Below are 22066 nucleotides of genomic sequence, written 5' to 3'. Positions count from 1 at the left end.
GCATGAAGTGTAGCACATCATCTCTTGCTGTTGATCAAACACCAGCAGTTTCTAAGCATTCATGGGCTCAATTCAACGCACAGAAGTATGACCCCAAATCGTTCCCCTCCATGGCCACACCCTGGGAGGAATGCCAGGCTAAGGATGACAGTGGCTCTTATTCGCCCTGTTGTATCAAACACTCGAGGGATTGGTGTGTGTGTGTGTGGGGGGGAGGGGGGGGGGGGGAGGGGGGAGGGCGGGTGGCGCCACTATCTTAGTATTGCCCCAGTTCAGAAATATCGTAGATCCGAGGCTGATGCGCAGAGCAGTCTGAGTTATAGTGGGGAAGTGCGTAGTCTCCACTTGACCCATGTTTACATTTAGTTTACTGCTCTCATGTCAAATGAAAACAAAATGATGGATTTCTGTGGCCAAGAGCTATCAAGTGAATTAAAATACATTCACATAATTACGGAAGGCTAATTGTGGTGTGCGTACTGTAATACCTTCGGTACACACACCATCAGACTATTTGACTTGTCGCTCTAATGAAGTAGGCGAGTGTCAGCAATATGTCTCGCGGTCTAATCGTGGCGTGTTCATCTTCTGCCGTTAGGTCAGACGATAGATATGCCACTTGCACGCTTAGAGTAGCAGATCGACGGTGACCAACTTTAAACAGAACTTGATTAATTTTCACACACATTTATTAAAATAATAAAAATCATAGAAATTACTTAACTTGATTCTGGATGCTGTTTACAATTGACAATCTGAAGTTCCTTTGGTCTTGGTATGTTAATCACATTCTCACATATCTCTGATACTTGACAAAGTGTCTATTCATTTATCTTCATGGCTATGCACAGGAATATGATAATCTTATTAGGCACAGACTGAAACTTGACTACATACTAATGCAGTCTAATGCAGACTGACTAATCGGAGGTCTGTACACTCGTTATAATACCTCGAGGGTTCAGGTGATCCGCGAGGAGAAAAGGTTCTATGTTAGCAGCAATCTCATTGACTGTGAGACATATTAATACGCGGATCGGCAGAAACAGAATTTGGTCCGTCTCTAAGACAGCGCCATCTAGTAGTGCGGAGACGGACGAGCGCTGCACCTGCGCTGTTGTGCTTAGCGGGGCACGCTCTATTGGGAAAGTTGTGTACGCGCTGACTACAGGGAACTGTGTACACAACACTAATATACGTTATTAGTTTCAGATTTTATTCTATTTCCAATTTTCTGACAGCCATGCATTAATCCCCTTGTAGAACAATGAAGTTATTTTTGTCAGTTTGCTAAAGGAATTTGGTTTTTATTAATCTTTTACACTGAGGCAGTCAATGTGTTTGAAATTAAGTGTTTAGTTCCACACTATTGGCTAATTTCAACTGCTTGCAGCATTTTAAGTGCATGTTTTCATCTTCTAGCACACATAGCATTATGCTGTAATAAAGAATGAGCTAATACAGTACTGGTACTCCAAGAAAATTTACATCCAGAAACCCACACTGAAAAGCTTAATATCAGGTCGAGGCCTACTTCATTGGGAATCTGGACATGTAAATGTGCTCTTTAAGTATACACTTTAAATGTGCCATTTTAGTATGGTTCACGAAATTGCGATGCTCTTGGAGTATCCTCTGATGCTTTTTTTTTCTTTTATGACATAATGTTAGATCTGTCATTGTTTTACACGTACGAACATATGGAATTCCTGCATCATAGCAGCTGCCAAAGCGCGGTGGCGCCTGTTATCTGACGCTCTCTGACGACTACTGAAACAAACCTATTTCTAACAGGTTTCGGGAAAATATTGCGAATGGTGGTTTGAAAAGCATTACTTTCAAAGTAAATTTCCTTTTATGCAAGTCGAACAATGCGCGAGAATGTATGATGAATTTCTTAAATCACAGAGCGTTTGATGACGAGCCATTTAGAAGTATTTTGAGCCCAGAAGATCAGACATTCATGTCGTTATTATGAGCAAATTGATGTAGTGCTACAGAAAGCTCTCCTCTGCGGTAGTTCGTTCTTTTGTGGAAAACTTTGAGGACAAGTCACTGGACTCGCCTAAAAATTTTACTGGCATGTTTCTGCGATATATCTTAAATGGAAATATCAACATTATATGTGAAAGCTTTGCATTTCTTGTAGCAACACTATGTATATTAATTTAAAACATTAACTTTTCCTGTTTGTGTATCTGCGCTACTTAACAGTGATGTTGCTATTAGCTGACTACTTCACGTGTTCTGTGCTCTGAATATCTTCTGTCATCGGCTGGCGGGATCACATGACATGAGCTAAGACTCACTTACAAAAGCGCATCGCAATCTCGATTACAATGGTTTGGAAAGTAACATGCAGTGTTTGGTGGAATTCGAATTTATACTTTCGTAATACAAAAATATGCAGTGTACATGTTGCTGCGCACCAAAAATCTTTCCAAAAGGAGTTTTCTTCCCTGAGTTTCGTTTTCTAAAGCAGCGGAAATTCAGCACCCATGTATAAAGACATAACCATTCAAAGGATTGATAAGTTTTACAGTTGCAAGGGAAAATATACGGTCACTTAATAACACAGAAAAAGTGTGTTTTCATCTGGGAGAAAGTGTATTTTTATCCAGGAAATCCGGGAAAATTCCGGGAATTTGTTTTCCTTGTCTGCGTATACACACTGATACAAGCCATCAAGCCACGCTTTGGTAGCGACTATCCAGGAGTCCACCTATGCCCTGGAACAGTCAATTTGTTCAGTGGTGTTTGCGTGGACCCTAGGTCACGTCGGAATCCCTGGCAACGAACTTGGTGACAGGCTGATCTAACAGGCTACACGGAAACCACTTATGGATATTGGCTTGCCTGAAACTGACCTGCGTTTGTTTTTACGTCGCCAGGTTTTCGGCTTTAGGAGATGGAATGGCATAATCTCAGTACACACAACAAACTGCATGCCATTAAGCAAACTATGAATGTGTGGAAGACCTCCGTGTGCTCCTCTCGCATGGTATCTGTGGCTCTCTGTTGGCTCCATATCGGCCCCACATTGGCCATTGGCCTTACGTGGATGATGCACGGTTACCTGTTCTGTCGCAAGGACCCACCTTGGTGTCGCTGTTGTTCTCGAATGAAGGTCGTCCATCTCTTGCTGGACTGCCCACTTTTAGCCACTCTGCGGCAGACTTTTAACTTTCCCAGCACCCTACCTTCGGTGTTGGGTGACAATGCCACAACAGCAGCTCTAGTTTTAAGTTTTATTTGTGAGGGTGAGTTTTGTCATTTGCTCTAAGTTTTAGTACATGTCCTTTGTCCCTGTGTATCCTCCACCCTAGTGCTTTCAGGGTGGAGGTTTTAAAGTGTTGCAGAGTGGCTGGCTTTTCCTTTTTATCCTCATGGTCAGCCAGCCATGGTAACCTGCTTTCTTGTTGTAACCTCTTCTACCTGTTTCTTGTGTCTTTGTCATTTTCTTGTCCCCTTTTGTCCATTTAAGTGTTTGCTGCCCTTCCGTCATTGTTGTGATTTTTCCTTTCATTCTGTTTTGTGTTGCAAGTCTCATTGTCTTATTCTCACCCATGTGGCATTGTTTTCTTTGGAACAAGGGACCGATGACCTCATAGTTTGCTCCTTTCCCCCTCTTTTAAACCAACCAACCAGTTCTACGTTGTCTGAGGCCCTTAGTACTGCACACGGTCTTGAGCAAATCTGGTACAGCATGCTCTGACATTTACCTATTGTGTTGAAGAAAATTCTCCTTGAATATTTTAATTTGATATGGCAGAGAGGTCACTTTTCCAACTAGTTGGGAGAGGCAATTTTGATACCTCTCCTCAAACTAGGTAAGGACTAAACGTGTCCAGTAGTCACAGGAGTGTCACCTTAATGAGCTTTGTGGGAAAGACTCTAGAACGAATGCTTACCTTACCTTTCATCTAGTCTGGACGTTGGAGACTAGGCAACTACTTAACTGCTCTGTGTGGATCGACGAGATTTCAGTCCACTGTCGACAACCTGACATTGCTAGAGGAGTCTACCCAGCAGGGTTCCCTAAGTAAACAGCACTGTCTTGCTATATTTTTTCACAACAGTGAGGTGTACAACACTATTTGGGCAGCTCCAGAAATGGGGCTTTTGTGGCCACCTCCCTATCATCATATTGCCCTTCCTGTCTAAGACTTTTATTGGTCCAGAGTAGATGATGTGTTGTTGGATTTTTTTGAGGAGCAGAATGGTGTTCCTCAGGGCAATGTTTTAAGTGTTACCCTCTTTGCCATAGGCATAAACGGTATTATGTCTATGGTAAAGGGTTGTGGACAAATTTGCAGTTTTCTGTTCCTCCTCTAGTATTGCAACAGCAACTTGTCAGTTGCAACTTACACTGCAGCAGTTAGAGAAGTGGGCTTCAAAGAGGGGTTTTCAGTTTCCTGCAGATAAGTGTGTATGTGTGTTTGCAATCTGGATTCGCAGGACAGAGCACATCAGGTTATGGTTGCGAAGGGGGCTGTAATCGGTTACTGTTAGTTGCACAAAACACACAAACTTTTATTTTCGTACGAACCACTTAGTTACACATTGCCTTAAAAGGATCAAATTAAAACCATACGGCTGATGGAGTTAAGAAACCTTGCCATACCTCCTAGGCTGAAGGCGCAAAACCACACCAAAAACAAGAATGGCTGAAGGCCTGAACACAAGTTATAAAAATTGCTTTAAAGAGTACACGCGGCTGAAGGCCTTACTTACAAATATTTCACATAAGTACTCAGCTGAAGGCCACACGCAAGACATTGAACAACTCAGGGCTTAGGGCCAGAATAACGACAATTTCAGATAGAGCAAATTAAAAAAAAATAGTTTTAAGCAAATCAATCTCCAATATTTTAATTTAAGATAACTTAAAAATATTTTGCGTAAAAGCTCGGCTGAAGGCCACACATGGGACATTGAACAACTCAGGATGTAGGGCCTAGATAACAAGAATTTCAGGTAGAACAAACTTTCAAATTTTTAGTTATTATACAAATCAATCTTCATACTTCAATTTAAGTCGGCTGAAACCTTATCTTAAAATTAAAACAAACTAAATTAATAGACGGCTGAAGGCCTCGCACAGTACATCCGACTGAAATGAAAGTTACAATCTAAAACCAACAGAACAGTGGTGCTCGGAATTGTTCCAAGGTAGCTCTAACATAAGGTGCGGTGAGACAGGCAGCCTAGAGTAAGGTTAAGTTATCAGATGGCAGCCCAAGCCAGGGACGGCTGAAGGAGGGACCAACAACCTGATCAATTTCCTTCTGCCTGACCAACGGTACGACAACAGAAAAAATTAGCCGAGGACGAACTTACCAGCTGCACTACGTCTTCAAAATTGGCGTCTAAAAACAGCCAAGCCACAATAACCACTCTTAAGAAAAAAATACGAACAAACAACTAAAAGGCTGCCGAACTACACACCGTGCCAGACAACATCAACATGGCGAGGAAAAACACACTGCTGGAAAACTACGCTAACGACCAGGGCCGGTAACTGGCATGTTAACGGCCACAAGGCAGACAATACTGCTGGTGCACTTCACTGATAAGTAACAATCAATTTAATAGTTAAAGACCATACAGGAAGACGGCTGCAAAATTTCGCTAACTCCAACACACCATATGTTGCTGTTAGCTGGAACGGTCCAGGAAGCAACAGCTGACATTGAACAAAGACATGTCACAGCAATTGAGGTTTCATAACAGGTTAACTGATCACTCCGCTTCAGTGTCCAGGTTCAGTGGGCAACAAACTTTGTAGCTCTCGCAGCCAGCACCTCACAATCCGACCACGTGTGCATGCCGCCAGCGGTCCTGGCCTGATCTCAAGCCTCGGAGACTTCTTCTCTGCTCTGTCCCGACTGACCAACTACCACAATCCAGCACGCAGACAGCGTTAAAATAACTGCTCAGTCAAAACCACACAAGATACACATGGTTCCGTGAAAACACTTCCACAAACAACTCAAACAATACTAAAACCAGTCACTGTGGAACAACTAGGAGGAATCACAAGTCGACGCATTCGGAGAATGCGGAAGCGGTCGGCAACCAAATACACATCGTCCGATGAGACGACCAACTAAGGTCGTCCCCATTGAAGTCACGTGTTCCGTCAATGGTCGGGCTAGTCGTGGCTGTCCGGACCACACTGCTACTCCGTCCCCACTGAACTCCCGACACATGACAACCTGGAAACACTTGTGGTCGCTCCAAAAACAGTACGACAATGCTATTATCGATAAGTGCTGCTGATGCCACTCGTGGGCAGGCAAGCCAGCAACTTAGTAATGCCAGTAAATTGAATAAGAAACAGGACGGCAGTACCGCAAAGACAAGATATCGAGAATAAATGGCACAAACACGAGCCGCGCATGGCTGAGTGTTCATTGTAATTTCTCCACATATTTTTAATTTACCTGACTTGCATATGAGGGACAACATTCAACAATTTAAAGACTCAGTGAGGTTTCTGGGCCTCAGTTTCTACTCCGTAGCTTGATTACAGGCACATAGTGTATGGATCAGTGAAGCCTTCTTATCTGAGGATCACTGATGCTGTCCACCATGACAGGATCACACTGGCCACAGGTATTTCGCGACCAGTCCCTTACGCAGTCTACCACGGGGCCCCAGTCTTTGTAGCATTTTTTCCCTTCCGTGCTGCATGTTTATCCTCTCACTGTTTTCTTTTCCCTCTTGGGTGTTATTGGGAATATTCTATATTGACTGTCACTGACAAAAGAACAGTCTTGCCTCTGTTTTTCGCTCCCTTTTCCTTTCTTTGTTTCCCTTCTCCTATCATTCCTCTGCTTCGGCATTTGAAGTTCCTCTTTTTCTCCTTCCTCCCTATGCACTCCTGAAGGCCGGCCCACATGTCTGACGTGTAACAGGTGACTGGGTAATGCATAGTTCCCAGCCCCAGATCAACAGGTAGGGTTTGCACGTACCTCCTGGTACAGGCCAAGCCCAGTGAGGGGTGATTGCCTGAGCTGCAACCTTCCCAAATTGCCGATTGGTCCCTCTGTAAGGTGTTCGGGAGGTGTGACCTGAGGTGTGAACAATCACCTAAGGCGGGTGCGCTCACTTGTGAAGGGGCCCCAGTTGGAAGAAGCGTGCCATTGGAGATGCTGGCAATCACAGGGGATTTTCAGGCAATGAGCCAATCATCCTCTCCATCGACGTCGACGAAACGTAAACGTAATGAGGTTACTGATTCGAAGACCCTTCCTGCTGCACCGTGGTTCCTCATGGTCTCATGTACTGAAGACGGTTTGTCTCTCACCACAGTAAATCCGTTTATTATCCAGAAAGGTACTGATGCAATTGCCGCCCCTCTGAAAACCTGCTCTCATTTACAGAATGGTACTTTGCTTTTGGAGATTACTTATGATTCTCAAGCCCAGCAACTGTTTGCTGCCTCGCTTCGCCACAGCTACCCTGTTCATGTCGAAGCCCATAGAACTTTGAATTCTTCCTGTGGCGTAATTTACACCAGGTTGCTCAACGGTCTAACAGAGGCCAAAATCCAATCTTACCTCTCTGATCAGGGTGTCATTGTCATCCATCGGAAAATGGAAAAGGTATATTCGTCCTTAGTGCCCACCCACACTCTTTTTGTCACCTTTGACAGAGTGGTGCTTCTGTCCAAGATCAAAGCAGGCTATGAAAATATCACAGTCCGGCTGTACATTCTGAACCCGATGCGCTATGTTTCAACCGTACTAGAATGTCTTGTCGACACCCAGCCAAATGTGTCACCTGTTCTAGGGATGTGCACGAGGGCAATTGTCCGCCTCCTACTCCCCGCTGTATCAACTGCAATGGTGGCCATGCTACCGCCTCTCGGGGTTGTCCCATGTATCGTGATGAGCGGGCTGTCCAAGAGATCTGGGTAAAGGAAAAAGTGCCTTACCGAGTTGCTCGCAAGTTACTGTCTAGTAGCAAACCTTGTGTTCTCCTGTCTGGTACCTATAGTTTTGTTCGTGTTACCCCTCGCTCTATGGATATGGCCACACAGACATGCAACCTCCAATTCAGCTCCAAGGTTGTGAAATCGCCCAGTGTCAAGGGGCAAAGCAACACCCGAGTCTTCCTCTAACCGGAAAGGCTTGAAGAAGTCCTCCAAAGGCAAATAGTCTTTTCTTTCACCAACTCAAAGATCTTCTTCAACAATGTCGCCACGTGATACCTTAGCCCGGCCGGCCTCCGTGTCGCTGGTGCACACTACCAACTGTTTTTCAGCGCTGTACTCCACAGACCGACCACACAAGCAAGCCGATGCTTCTATGGAGCCCATGGAGCAGGATCGTCCTGCCTCTGTGCCCTGTAGTAGTGACTCGTCACTGGCTGACACTTGGCACTCGCTGGAGTGACATCCCTACGTATCTTCCTCACCATGACTTCCTCCAGTGGAACTTTTTCGGCCATTGATCCCATGAAGAGGATTTACAGCTGCTTTTAGCATCGCAGCACCCCCTATTACTCTGCCTTCAGGAAACCAAATTGTGCCCTCATGACTGCTTTGAGCTTTCACATTTCGTACCGATCTGTTTTAACCTTCCCCTTGAGGTCGACATTCCATCTTATGGGGGTGTGATGCTGCTCATACGGGATGACATTCATAGTCAACCCATCTCCCGGACTACCCATGTTGAAGCTGTTCAGTTTGCCGCCCCGCCCCCCCCTCCCCCTCCTACCCTGACTTTTCCACTCTATACCATTTATGTTCCTCCGTCATTCGCTGTCACCAGGGGAGACTCCATTCAGCTTATTAGGCAGCTACCTCCCCCATTTTTTCTACACAGTGAACCTTTGGGGTTCTCCCAGGTCCTGTCAGAGAGGTGCCCTATTATCTAACCTTATTAACACCATGCCGTCCGGCAACACCACTGTGGTGTCGTGCGTGAAATAGCGGTCGACAGCCGGCGATACCACAGTGGTGTTGTGTGCATAGTATCGTGCAGTGACCAGTGACAGCATTTTAGTGTCTTTTGCATTCTGTTGGTGTTTTGTTTAGGTAACAATAAGTTACACATGTCAATAAGATTTTTAAGTACTTGTGCCATTTCATCATGGCAGACAAAAAAGATGATATGATTATTTACGATGAATGCGTGGACGTCTTGTCTGATGTTCTGGACGACTAGGCCGATTGGGAAGAAGACATTGGATATCAAAAAAATGAAAGTGAAGCAGAATTGTTGGAAGTTAGTGATATACACCCAAGAAGAATTCGGCAAACGCTATGGTTGCCAACTGATTCAGATGAATCAGACAAAGTAGACAGTGCGCCATGGTCAGACTTTGATTTACCAAGGACCAATAATAAATCTGAAGGATCTTTGGGTCCAAACATATTTCCCAAAGATACACAGAGCTTCGAGGGTATAATAGAATTATATATTGAGAACAGTCTATTTGAATATATTAGCAACGAAAGCAAATACTACAGTCAAAATTGCAATAGAAGGAAACTGGATTAAAAAAAAAAAAAAAAAAAAAAAAAAAAAAAAGAATGCCAAATTTGTCAATGTTACGGGACCCAAACTTAGAGAATGGTTTGGGCTTGCTATTCTTATGGGAACTGTAAAAAAAAAAAAAAAAAAAAAAGCTAGGATCGATGATTATTGGTCAACGAATCTGTGATAGATACATCGATATTTTGAAAAATGATGTACCGCAACCGATTCAGACAAATATTATCCTTTTTACGTTTTTCCGACAACAACAATAAACCAGATAATGCCGACTGGCTTTTAAAAGTGCGATTCATAATTGATTATGTTTCTAAGAAGTTTCAAGAAACTGTTTGATATAAGTCAAAACATCTCAGTTGATGAAGGAATGATACTGTGGCATGGACGGTTAAATTTTAAAGTTGACAATCCGTCGAAAATCATTAAATATGGCATACTCATTTGGATGCTGTGTCATTCTAGTATGGGATACATTTCCCCATTCAAGATATATTCCGGCACTGGATAGCCTGTAGCAAAAACAGTTATGGAACTGTTGGCACCTTCTTATGGAAAGTGGCATCACCTCTACATGAAGAATTATTATAACAGTGTAGAGCTTGCAGAGAAATTACTTGAAAAGAAAATTCGAGTTTGTGGTACGATATGGCAAAATAGAGGATTTCTGGAAAAATTAAAACATGCAAAAGTCAACGAGTTTGAAGCTTGTCATCAACGGAAAGGTGAAGTATTCGCACAGGTATGGAGAGCTTCGAAAACTAAAATGGTATGAATGATCACTACAATACATAATGCCACTTTGACTGACAATCAAAGAAAATGTAGAAAAATCAATTGCACAATAAAAAACCTGAAAGTGTATTAGACTACAACAAATGCATGAAAGGAGTGGATCAGGCAGACCAGTATTTGAGTTATTACCCCATAAACAGAAAAACTATAAAATGGTCAAAAAAGGTTTGCATGTACCTCTTTAATTGCGCATTATTCAGTGCATTCCATATGTGTCAATATTTCAATACAGAACACAAAGTCTCCGATCTCAAGTTTTTTGATTGAAAATGTGATTCGTGGATGAAAGACCATGTACCTGCTTATGAGCAAAATTTGGAGGTTGCCACTACATTGCGTACGTCTCATCATGATCTGGTTGACAGACTTTCCGATCACATAAAGCAACACCAACTAATACTTATTTCCGAAACAAATAAACAAAAATGAAGAAACTGCCACGTATGTTCCAAAACCGAGAAAAGAACAACAACAAACTTTATGTGCAAGTCTTGTGGAGTTGCGTTACATCTTGGAGACTGTGCAGCTACGTATCATATGAAAGAGAAATACTAAGTACCAAAGACAATGCAAATAAACAAATATGTGAAACAAACAAATTTTGTATTTATTTACATCTGCATATTTTCGAAATTTCATGAGAGTAGGGGAACAGGGTTGAGAACTTATGAGAACTAACAATGAGATTAGTAAAACTGAACAATTTATAATCTTCCAATAATGTCAAGAACAACCAGTGACAAGCCAAGTAATCAGAATTAGTGCTGGTGGTGCCAAGCGAATCAGTTTGTTTGAGATGTGCGGACGGTAAAGTGTTAATCAACTTAACCTCTTCTGCCTTAACACTATTGCACCCACTTTCCTTTCCGACTCCTTGTACACCTATTTTCATTTGGACCTATCCTTCTGCACTGCCCAGCTTGCCCATCATCTTGAGTGGTCCTTTCTTTCTGACACCTACTTGAGTGACCATTTCCCGTGCACTATCCGTTTGCTGACTCCTACCCCATCCACATGCATTCCCAAGTGGCAGCTTACTAAGGCTGACTGGCAGCTTTACTCCTCCCCAGTTGTGATGACCAGGTGAAATATTTCACAGACAGTATCCTTACTTCTACAGATCATTCCATTCCTCACACTTCCTCTTTACCACTCTGTGCCTCAGTCCCTTGGTGGACTGAGGCATGCCGTGACGCAATTTGTGTACGTAGACGTGCTCTCCACATTTTTAACCGTCATCCTACAATGGGAAACTGCATTCATTATAACCAGATGCGTGCAAATTGTCGTGGTGTTCTTCGGGTAGCAAAAGAGCTAAATGGGTTTGATTCACTAGTTCTTTTAACAGTTCCACCCCTCTGTCTATTGTGTGGGCCAACCTCTGACAGCTCTCTGGAACTACGATCAGATTTCCCAGTTTCTGACCTGACAGTAGCAGACAATGTCATAGTGGACCATATTGCTATCTCCAACACCATTTTGCTGAAGTTTTGAGCTCTTGCCACTGTCACCCTGCTTCCTTCATTGGCGCATAGGAGGCTTATGCGATACCCTTCTCTTCTCCAAATCTTGAGTGCTGCAATGCCACCTTTACTGTGAAGGAGCTAGATCATGCTCTCAGTTCATCCCAATCCTCTGCCCCAGGGGCAGACACCATCTGCATTCAGATGATGCAGCATTTTTCTCTTGCAGGCAAGAACCTTCTGCTTAACATGTACAACCGCATCTGGGCAGAAGGCACATTTCTTGGATGCTGGTGTGAAGCCACCGTCATACCCATACCTAAGCCAGGTAAGGACAAAAATCTTCCTTCTACCTACTGCCCCGTCTCTCTTACCAGCTGTGTTTATAAGGTGATTGAACACATGATTCGTGCCAGGCTGGTATGGCGGCTAGAGTCCCGCAATTTACTGATGAATGCACAGTGTGGATTTCGAGCGTGGTGTTCTGCAGTTGACCACCTAGTTACTTTGTCCACCCATGTCATGAATGATTTTCTGTGGAAATCTCAGTCTGTGGCCGTGTTTTTTGATTTGGAGAAGGCCTACGACACCTGCTGGAGAACTGGTATTGATTTGATTTGGACCGGGAAGCTAAAAATTGCTTTTGTCTAACTCGCCACTGCCTGCACCAAAACAGAGTTTATTGTGTGGTATCACTCCCTGTATATCTAGTAAAGCCAACCAATGCCGTTAAATAGTGCAAGGAGCCCCTTTCCCAGTTTTTTGTTAGACACAATTTCTTCAGGTCTAGTTGTCCTGAAGATTCTGTATCTCTTGCTCTCCAGTGACATGCGTTCAAAGATCAGGTGTGATGCAGTTTCTTCACCTTCAGCACAGATCCTACATTTAGGGTCTTCTTCCCTTATACCCATTGTATGTTGGTGTTTTTTGAAATTCCCATGCTGGTCATTAGTCCAGTCATGAGTTTAATCGTTTTTCTGTTCAATCCTAGGATTACTGAGCATAGGCATCATTAGCTTACCATGTTTTTGTTTATAGACCTTGGTCCATTATTCTATGTGCTGTTTCCTAAGCCAGTTTCGTAGTTCTAGTTAGATCATAGCCTTGGTGATTGTCAGGACAGGTTCTGGTCCAATAAATGGAGTCGTTGCCTCCATCCTGGGCAATTTGTCAGCTTGTTCATTGCCACAGACCCCTGTGTGACCAGGGACCCACACTAGGTTTACCCTATTGCTTCCTCCTAGCTCCACCAGAGAGCTCTGTGGCATTCTGCAACAATCTTAGATATCGTTTCAGGAGTTGCGACTGACTTCAGGGCTGCCTGGCTGTCTGAATAGATGTAGATGATATGGTCCTTGTAGTGCCTACACATCTCCTCCTCCACACGTGCCCTGATTGCAGTAGTTTCAGCTTGGAATACTGAGGCCAGTTTTCGTAGAGAACCCCGTACACCCCTGCCCCAATGCCTTGGTCCGATTTCAACCCATCGGGGACCCAAACAGTGTCCCCTGTATGGTGTTGAACTCTTTTCTTTCTTACTGCTCCTGCCTCCAATTATTGTATTGTAAGGCTTGTTGCAGCAGGTGGGAGTTGTTATATAGTCGGCTGGCATTTCCCCAGCCATTCTTATGTTTACCTCACTTACTATCTTAGTATGTGATTCTGGATATCCCAGTGAGATCAAGTTTCTACCAATTTTTAGACCGTATGCCCCAGCTGCTGCCTCTATCTTGACCCAAAGGTGTAGTGGAGGCATGTCCAGCATGGTTTCCATCCCAGCAGTTGGTGTGCTGCTAATTCCGTCTATTATGGTTAAGCAGGCCAGTCTGTGCACCTTAGCAAGCTCCTTAACTGCAGCCTGCTGTCCTACCTTCTTCCACCACACTGCAGCCCCATAGGAAATCCTAGGTCTAACCACCGTAGTGTATATCCAGTGCACACCTATGGGGCTTAGCCCCCAGTTTTTACCACAAGCCCTTCTGGTACTCACTAGAGTACCTTTTGCCTTGGGGCAGATGCTCTTAATGTGAGGGGTCCATGTTAGTTTCTCATCTAAGGTTTCCCTTATATATTTCACTATCCCCTTCACAGGTAGAGTTTCATTGAAGAGCTTTAGATTCCAACTTGAGTGTTGGATATGCCTCTTCGTGAATGGCACCACAACAGTCTTCTTGGGATTAATCCTCAGAGCCTGTTTAATGCACCAGTCTTGCACAATGTCCAATGCACCTTGTGCCATATTTCTAACTGTGTCAGTAAATTTGCCAAGTATTACTAAGACAAGGTCATCTGCGTATCCTTGGCAAAAGTGTTTTCTGGAATTTAGTTCCTCAATGAGTTCGTTCACCACTAGATTCCACAATAAAGGGGACAGAACTCCTCCTTGTGGGCAACCTGTAGTGGTGTTAATTACCACATTTTCATTCATCATGGTAGCCTCTACCTTCCTTCTACTAAGCATGGCTCTGGTACACCATGGAATCGTAGGTCGTATTACTGAAGGGCCCCTCGATGTCCATCAAGATGCAGAGGGCTATTTCTTGAAAATGAAGTGCTTTCTCCACCCTCCCAACGAGTTGATGGAGAGCTGTCTCACACGATTTACCTGGTTGATATACGTGTTGGTTTGAATGTAGAGGGGCCCTAATTAGCTTCCTCTCCCCAGTGAATACATTAACCAGTTTTTTCAATGTTTTGAGAATGGGGGAGGCAGACAGACTGATTGGTCTCACATCCTTGGCCTTGGTATGATCAGTTCTCCCTGGCTTTGGAATGAATACAACCTTCACTGCCCTCCAAGCATTGGGAAATGATTCCTACTGCTAGGCTAACCCTAAATAACCTGCATAAGATTCTTATGAGATTCTCTCCTGCCTGTTGCAGGAGAGCTGGATCGATTCCATCTGGGCCAGGTGACTTGAGCGGTTGGAATGTTCCCACTGCCCATTGGATTTTATTGAAGTTCACACACTCCTTGGCTGATTGCCAGTCCTCTCTTCAAGTGCATGAGAACCATTGTCTCTCCGGGATCACATTCTGGTCTGTGTTGTCTGGCAGAGCATATTGAGGAAAGTGCGTTTTGAGGAGCAGTTCCAACATCTCGTGTGCTGTCTTTGTATATTACCCATTCTCCTTTGTCAGCGTACCTCCTGGATTGGTTGGTACTCTAGTGAGGATTCTGTGAAGTCTGGCTTGAGCAGCTCTCCACTTCCTCAGAGAATGCCTTCCAGGATGCCTCCTTTGCTTGTCTAATTGCAAGGTTGTAGTTGACAAGGGTCTCACAATATTTTGCCCATTGTCCTTTGTCTCGCAAGGTTAAGCAGTCTTCGTACGTGTTTTCTTTGCATTTCCAAGTTGTTATTCCACCAAGGCACACTCCTATTTGTGCACTTCTTGGTTATTGTGCAGTTGTCCTGATATGAGGTCACCATGGCAGAGGTAACAGGCTTTGCTACTTCCTCAAACTCTACTTGATTTCTTATCGAGGTTTTAATTTCCGATAAGCTAAAGTCAAGGTCCCTCCAATGTGTCTCCCAGTCTATTTTGGGTCATGGTCTGTCTAATTCCCATTTCAACTTTGAATTTAATGTACATGTGGTCCGATGAGGATGTCTCTAATGCCACACGCCTTTGTTTGACATAGCTGCCCATTCTCATGGAACCAAAAGTTATGTCAGTTACTTATTCCCTTCTGGTATCCTGAATGTAGGTTCATTGCCCCTATTCAGTACCTCCAAGTCGTTAGTTAAGAGAAATTCAAGAAGGTACTCACCTATACTGTTGGTGTCCTTGCTGCCAGACACTAGGTTGTGGGCAGGAGCGTCACATCCAACCAACAATTGGTCGCTGTGCTGATGGCAAACGTGATACCTTGCTCACATTGCTGCATTCTGATGGTCACTAAGTCTCTGGAGCAGAAATCCATCATTGGCATGAAAGAAATTCCATTTCTTACATAGATGCTTGTTCTGGAGTTTCTTAGATTCCTAGCATAAATCGGCTTACCCTCAGATTAATCTGCAGCACCTCCAGTCTTTGTCTTGCTGCCATCATTCCCTTTGAGTTCTTGGATAACACTGACGGTGACCTACGAGAACCCTAGAAACAATCTCAGGTCTTGCTCTCGCATCGCCTTCAGGGACTTCTCTCTGACCTCCACCACCAGGGATTGTCCTTCCGGTACAATCTTCTGGTCGATTACTCTCCAGTCCTCTGTCAAGACTTTAGGTTTCTGGATCACTATTTTCTCGAATTGAGTCTTAGGAGAGACATCCTTAAAGATCTGTGGTACCTTTGCGGTATTAAGAAGCTCTGCTGCTGTTTTGACCAGCAGCTTTACATCTTCCCACGGGGATATAATGGGCACCTTGTCCTTAAGCCATGCCACTGTGTGCACCCCCTTACAGACAAAAATAAGGGCACCACAGTCTCGATAGATGCTCTTGAAGTTGGATCCTGGACCAGCGTCCACCCTCCCCCCTTTCCCTATCTTTCCAAGAGGGCCATCTGTACATGTCCCTCCTCTTGGAAGGTGATGGCTACCAGTGGATAGCCTTCCAGGATAACTGCCATCTTAAAAACAGAGACTGCAGTACTGTAGATCTGTTTCCCTATTTCTTGCCTCAGTTTTTCTGGGTTCACTTATCCAGGGAGGAGGGGGTCTTAGATTCCTCCCATTTCTTCTTGCTGGCTGTCTTTGACGTTGTGGGGGGTCTGCATATCCCCTTTAACCTGAGACAGTTTTTTCTTGGGGTTCTTGGGCTCAAGCCCTTTTAATTCCCCCCCACATGTGTTTGGGAAACCATTGTGTCCCCTCCTTTTGTCTCTAGTTTCCTAAGGAATTTCCTCATCTGGGCTCCAGACAAGGCTTTAATCTTGATCTGGTCTAACTTCTCAGTTACAGTTCCCACTTTTGGCTCAGGTCTAGACCCTCATTCAGTAGTAGAAATGCATTCCATTGGTCCTCACCCCGACGTTTGGGTGTCCGAGGTCTCAGTTTTCCCCTCAGTTTGTTTTAATTTATTGTCTTTTGTTGTGTCCATCTTCGTCGCACGAGAGTTGGGGATCTACGTGGTCCACACCTCGAATACCCCGTGTGGTGTAAGGCTACTTGCTCAGGGAGGTCGCCCGGTATCCCTGAGGCTTTGTTTGTGACACATCGTTCCGTGTGCCACGAATCCCTCAACAAGGATCGCATCAGACCTTAGGTTGGGAAAGGGAATTGGGTAAGGACTAGGAGTGGATAAGGAAGATAGGATGTTGTGGGACACTTTTAGCCTGATCCATTAACTAAGGCCTTTCCAGCAGTAGGGCCTCTACCTTCGGCATAGCCCTCAGCTCTGTTTATCACCTTCAGTTTCACGACCTTTACATGGGACTTAGCGATAGTACCTTTGTATACACTGATGACTCAGACTGACCGTGGGGTCGGGTGTGCCATCGTCATTGGGACCCGTGGCTACTGCCGAGGCTGCAGTCCTCGTACCGCAACCCACGAGTTCTTGTATTCCCTCCGATGTTGCCGTCTGTCAGGAGGTGGTGCCCCCGTAGCATCGCAATTGGTCCTCGCTTCATGGGAGTGAACTCTGGGTTATTAAGCCTGTCCCAGCGACTTGGACGACTTCCTCTCGGCCCTCCCACCGGTAGGAGATCATTTTAGCTAGGCTGCGTGTTGGGCACTGCCTTTTTAGCCATCTTCATTTGATAATTGGCCCTACACAACCACTTTGACACATTGCGCCCAAGTTTTAACTGACCGCCACTTCCTGATGTAATGCCTATTTTTTTAACTATTTCAGTTCCCGCTTGGGTTTGCCGTCTGAGTTATCAGCCGTTTTAATAAATTATGTGCAGGCTGTTGACCGTGTTTTACTTTTTATCGACGAAAGCAGTATGGTGAAGGCCATTTAATTTTTAGTTTTGGACCTCCGTTCCTGTATGGTGTTTTTCAGCCTTTTCTTCACATGCCAGTTTTTGCTTTCTTCTCTTATGTCAATCAGGACTGATGTGTAGTTGTTCTTTAATTCCTCTCTGCCTTCATGTTCTATAGTTTTGACTTGGGTGCGTATGACCCCAGTTGTTTTTTGCGCCCTAAAGCACAACAAAACCAAAACCCGTACCCAGTCTCTGTGCTGAGGCCCGGGGAATCACCACTCACTACCCCGGCGGCAGCTCCTCATTTTGTGTCAGGCATGCAAGCTCCTTGCTGCTCTAAATTCACCAGCCTAGCAAAGTGTTTTTCGTCCATCTCTGGAACACATTTTCTCTCATCATTCATGAGCAACAGGGCCATTTTGGATCTGTGCACAGCATTTGCTGGAATCATTTGGTGTGGAGGTAGCACAACCCCAAATCCAAGGTTTTAACCCTGGTTACTGCGGAGGCCCAGTATCATTTTAGATTTAGTGCAGTACACATATTTTTAACACATTATTTTATGACATTTCAACTGAGCACCATAACTATGTAGCTGTATTTACGGGTGCTTCTAAACAATGGAGCTTTCTCAGTTGCTCTGCTGCATTTCCTGATTGTGTCCTCAATATGTGACAGCAGAGCAGGTGCAGCGTGTTTAACAGTGCTAAATGTTTTCTCTGTCACAACATCCTGAGTGCCCTTCACACTCTACAATGATGTACCCAGCAGATAAAGTAGTCCAGAATATCCAGGACAAGGTCCTCAACCTACAAAGACTGTGGAAGGAGGTTCTTGCTGCTGGGTACCAGGATGGATGGATATTGCATGGAATGAAAGGTTTACTGTGGCAGCTAAGAAGATGTGTGTTGTGATCTTCAGATACTCCAGTGTGCCATCCTCCTACGTGCTATCACTTCTTTGTTAAGGTACAGACTCGTGCATGATGGAAGAGATTGGAAATGATAGACATTAAGTTGTGTCTAATAAATTCCACTAAGCGACCATGGCCTACCTCCTTCCAGCCGTACGGGTGAGATGAGCAGGCCTATGACCCATGGCGTGTTGCTCTGGTGAGAGGACACTCCAACGAACAGTGCTTGTGGTGTACAGACTAATAGCATACCACATTTTACTAGACTGTTTTGTTTTCGGACCATAGGGCGGCAGCTCTTTTGCCGACAGGCTTCCCTCTTATTTTAATTGACAATGAAACAAATGTGAAATGACTTTTAAGGTTTTGTGAACTGACAGATTCACTCCCTAAAATTTTAGGATGCCATTTTTAATGTTTTAGGGTGGCCAGCTTATCCCTGTTTCTTGTAAGTTATAGGTTTACGTCATCTGAACAATTGTGACCCCCCCCCCCCCCCCCCCCCCCCCCCCCACACACACACACACAAATAAAACTAAGGTTTTGAGGGTACATGACAAAAAAGTACAAAAATAAAAGCAACAGAATGTCAAATTGAGCATTTTGCACAACACAAATATTTAGGGAGCATACTAACTAATGATGGGATGGGTGAAAGAGCTGCAATGGCAAAGCAAGCTTTCCATAAGAAGACATGCTTATTATGCAGCAAATTGGGGTTGGGGTTAAGAGAAAGGTTAGTTAAATAGTTTATGTGGAATGTTTTTCTGTACGGCTGGAAGCTGGATGTTGAATTAGACAGAGAGAGCCAGAATTGAAGCATTCGCAATGTTGGGTTGTAGGGCAATGGAGAAAATAAAATGGATGTTGGATAAAGTTAAGGACTGCAAAGGATAAAGGAATAAAGAACTCTACTAACCTTGAATAAGTAAAGGAGCGCTGACTGTCTAAGATGTATATTGTGAAGAAACGGAGTTCTAACAACAGCTATCGAAGGTAGAGTGGAAGGCAGGAGAAAATAGGAAGGATGGCATAAATGGTGGGTTAAGTAAAAATGGGGAAAGGTGTCAGGGAGCTGGAAATAGTTACAGCACCATTTGGTGGTGGTGGTGGTGGTGGTGGTGGTGGTGACTCATAACAAAATTCTGCAAACTAATGATGAGAGGTGGTGTCATGGGGAACCCTGTAACTCCTACCTGCAGTGAGAATATTTCTGATTGCCACATTGTCCTCAGGCTTGGAGAAAACATGCCTGAGGCTGCTGACAAAGGCAGTTCCTCTATAGGCCTGCAGAAGCCCTTGCTTGTCACAATGACTACAGTAGTATGTTGCACCACTATCACTATCATTCTGAATAAAATTGCTCTCCAAATTGAAATTGGGATCAATCACTCACCTGACAATCTACCCCGGCAAGTATAAGCTCTGATATGATGCACTGTTTTAACTTGTCACATATTATGGACACAACATGTACTCTGTGTAGAGTAACAGAATTTAAGCTCAGCAGTATGTTTCTATTTAGTATCACTATGTTCATTTTTAATCTTTATTGGTTTATAGACATGTTTCAAGAATATTTCTGGTTGCTTGCATGCTCTCTCCCCCTCCTTTGCCTATTCGAAATTGTGCACAGACATTATATTTCTGACACTACAGATCCAAATTATGTAATTAAGGTTTTAATTTAGGGATGTGTTGTATATCTTTGTAAGTAGGCTAAACGTGGCGAACCTACACTGCACCGCACTTTTCAATATCCTTCTTCCACCTAAGCTCCACTAGCCCAAAAAAAGATAGAGTGCCCACCTGGACCTTATTGACTCCTGTAAGTAATTGAATTTTGTTCACTGGCACCCCCCCCCCCCCCCCCCTCCCCCCAACAACTCACTCACTCTACAAACTGAAAAGTCAGTATCAGTAATAAAGTCTATCTGATACCTGAATAATGTATGTACTTACATTAAGACCAATTGTAACTAACAGACACTGTTCTGCTGAGGAGATATGTGAATGTTTGGAAGTGCTTAAAAATCGCTATTTTAGCAACTTGAGGTGATGTAAAACATTTTAGTGAATACCAAGTACTAAACGAACCATTCCTTGATTGTTATCTTGATTGATCTGTTACATAGGTTCCCTAATGAAGGGCCAGAAAAGGAATATGACATCGCTCTGACCAACCTGTGGAATAGAGAGAAAGTGCAAAACCCACCTGAGAAGAATCATTCTCTGAATAGAACAATCATTTACTTCTCTGATCCAGAAGAGGCAGGTGATGTCGTCCAGCAGACAGTGATGGTTAAGAAGGCTAATGTTACTCTTTTTCAGGCTCACTGGACATCAGGTATTTTTCTTACAGAATGACAATCTCGATTTATATCAAACGTATGTTCTTGTAATATTAAATTTCTTTTTTAGAAAAATTTGCCCCAGCTTCTTACCCTGTGAAGAATACACTCATAATTACTGGCATACCATCAGTTGTCATGCACAACATAGAAAATGATATTCGTGCTTTATTTCAAAAATATGTGGGAGATAACATTGTCAATGTTTGGATGTACCCCAACAATGGGACATCTGTCATAGAGCTGGGTACTGAGAAAGCGGCTACAGCAATGATGGAGGTATTATCACAAATAATTAATTTAGTTTTTATATGAGAATGCCATTTAAACTGAAAGAAAAACATAGGATATAGTGATGGAGTCAGCACAATTTCACATCTAACTGTTTTCTTTCACGTAGCTATCGAGAGGCACCCTGTATTTGGAGGAAATGAAAATAACGGTCAGTAATGCGTACATAATAATGGAGCTGCCTTTTGCTAATACGGAGAGTTTGGCACCATCAAGATTTGAGGACAAAGAGGTTGAGACTAAATCTATTTTTCAGACTTTTTCAGCAGCAAAATACAATGTGAAACCACATTCACATTTCACAACTTCAGTTTTCTATTCTGCTTCTAGGAGTTGCGGTATTCCCTGCGTTCTCTCGAGAAATTTGCCCCGTGGGTTCGCCACGTGTATGTGGTGACAAACGGCCAGATACCTCACTGGTTAAACCTGGACAACCCACGTCTTACTGTGGTCCCTCACAACAAAATATTTCCCGACATGTCTCATTTGCCGACATTCAGTAGTCCGGCAATAGAAACTCACTTGCATAGGTACTTCTACATTGTGTTTTATATTTATGTCATAACAATGCAATTTCACAAATAATTTGTGTTACTCTTAGCCATAGATGCAAAAGGCAGTAGAATGAAAATGATAAAGTATGATTTGTTTCTGAAACATCGTGTCCAACCAAGAACTCAACTCATTGTCAATATGACGCACAGTTGACAGTTACGTCATATCAGTTTGTCTTAGTATCCATAGAAGTGATCCTGCCAATAGTACATTTAAGTATCATTTTGAAGATACGTATATTATGAGGGCTAGCTAGAAAGTAACAGACACTTTGATCTGTTGTGGCTGTGGGTGGGAGCCACCATTTTAGTGCCATAACTA

The 22066-nt window shown here is 43.7% G+C and overlaps 1 protein-coding gene across 3 annotated transcripts in view; it reads left to right on the top strand.

Annotated features, from left to right (window-relative positions):
* Positions 1 to 22066, top strand: part of LOC124545498 (N-acetylglucosamine-1-phosphotransferase subunits alpha/beta) — a 132533-nt gene that overhangs the window by 37259 nt on the left and 73208 nt on the right. For all 3 annotated transcript variants that reach the window (XR_006967636.1, XM_047124440.1, XM_047124441.1), the window contains exons 3-6: positions 20684 to 20895; positions 20970 to 21178; positions 21300 to 21422; positions 21521 to 21720. Coding sequence is in view for 2 of the 3 variants with exons in the window: in XM_047124440.1 (XP_046980396.1) it covers positions 20684 to 20895; positions 20970 to 21178; positions 21300 to 21422; positions 21521 to 21720 (744 nt within the window). In the remaining variant the exon portion in view is untranslated. The remainder of the gene's footprint in view (positions 1 to 20683; positions 20896 to 20969; positions 21179 to 21299; positions 21423 to 21520; positions 21721 to 22066) is intronic.

The sequence above is a fragment of the Schistocerca americana genome, chromosome 8 (assembly GCF_021461395.2).
Source record: "Schistocerca americana isolate TAMUIC-IGC-003095 chromosome 8, iqSchAmer2.1, whole genome shotgun sequence".
NCBI lineage: Eukaryota > Metazoa > Arthropoda > Insecta > Orthoptera > Acrididae > Schistocerca > Schistocerca americana.
The sequence above is the reverse complement of the archived record's forward strand: the minus strand, read 5'-3'. Positions and strand labels throughout refer to the sequence as shown.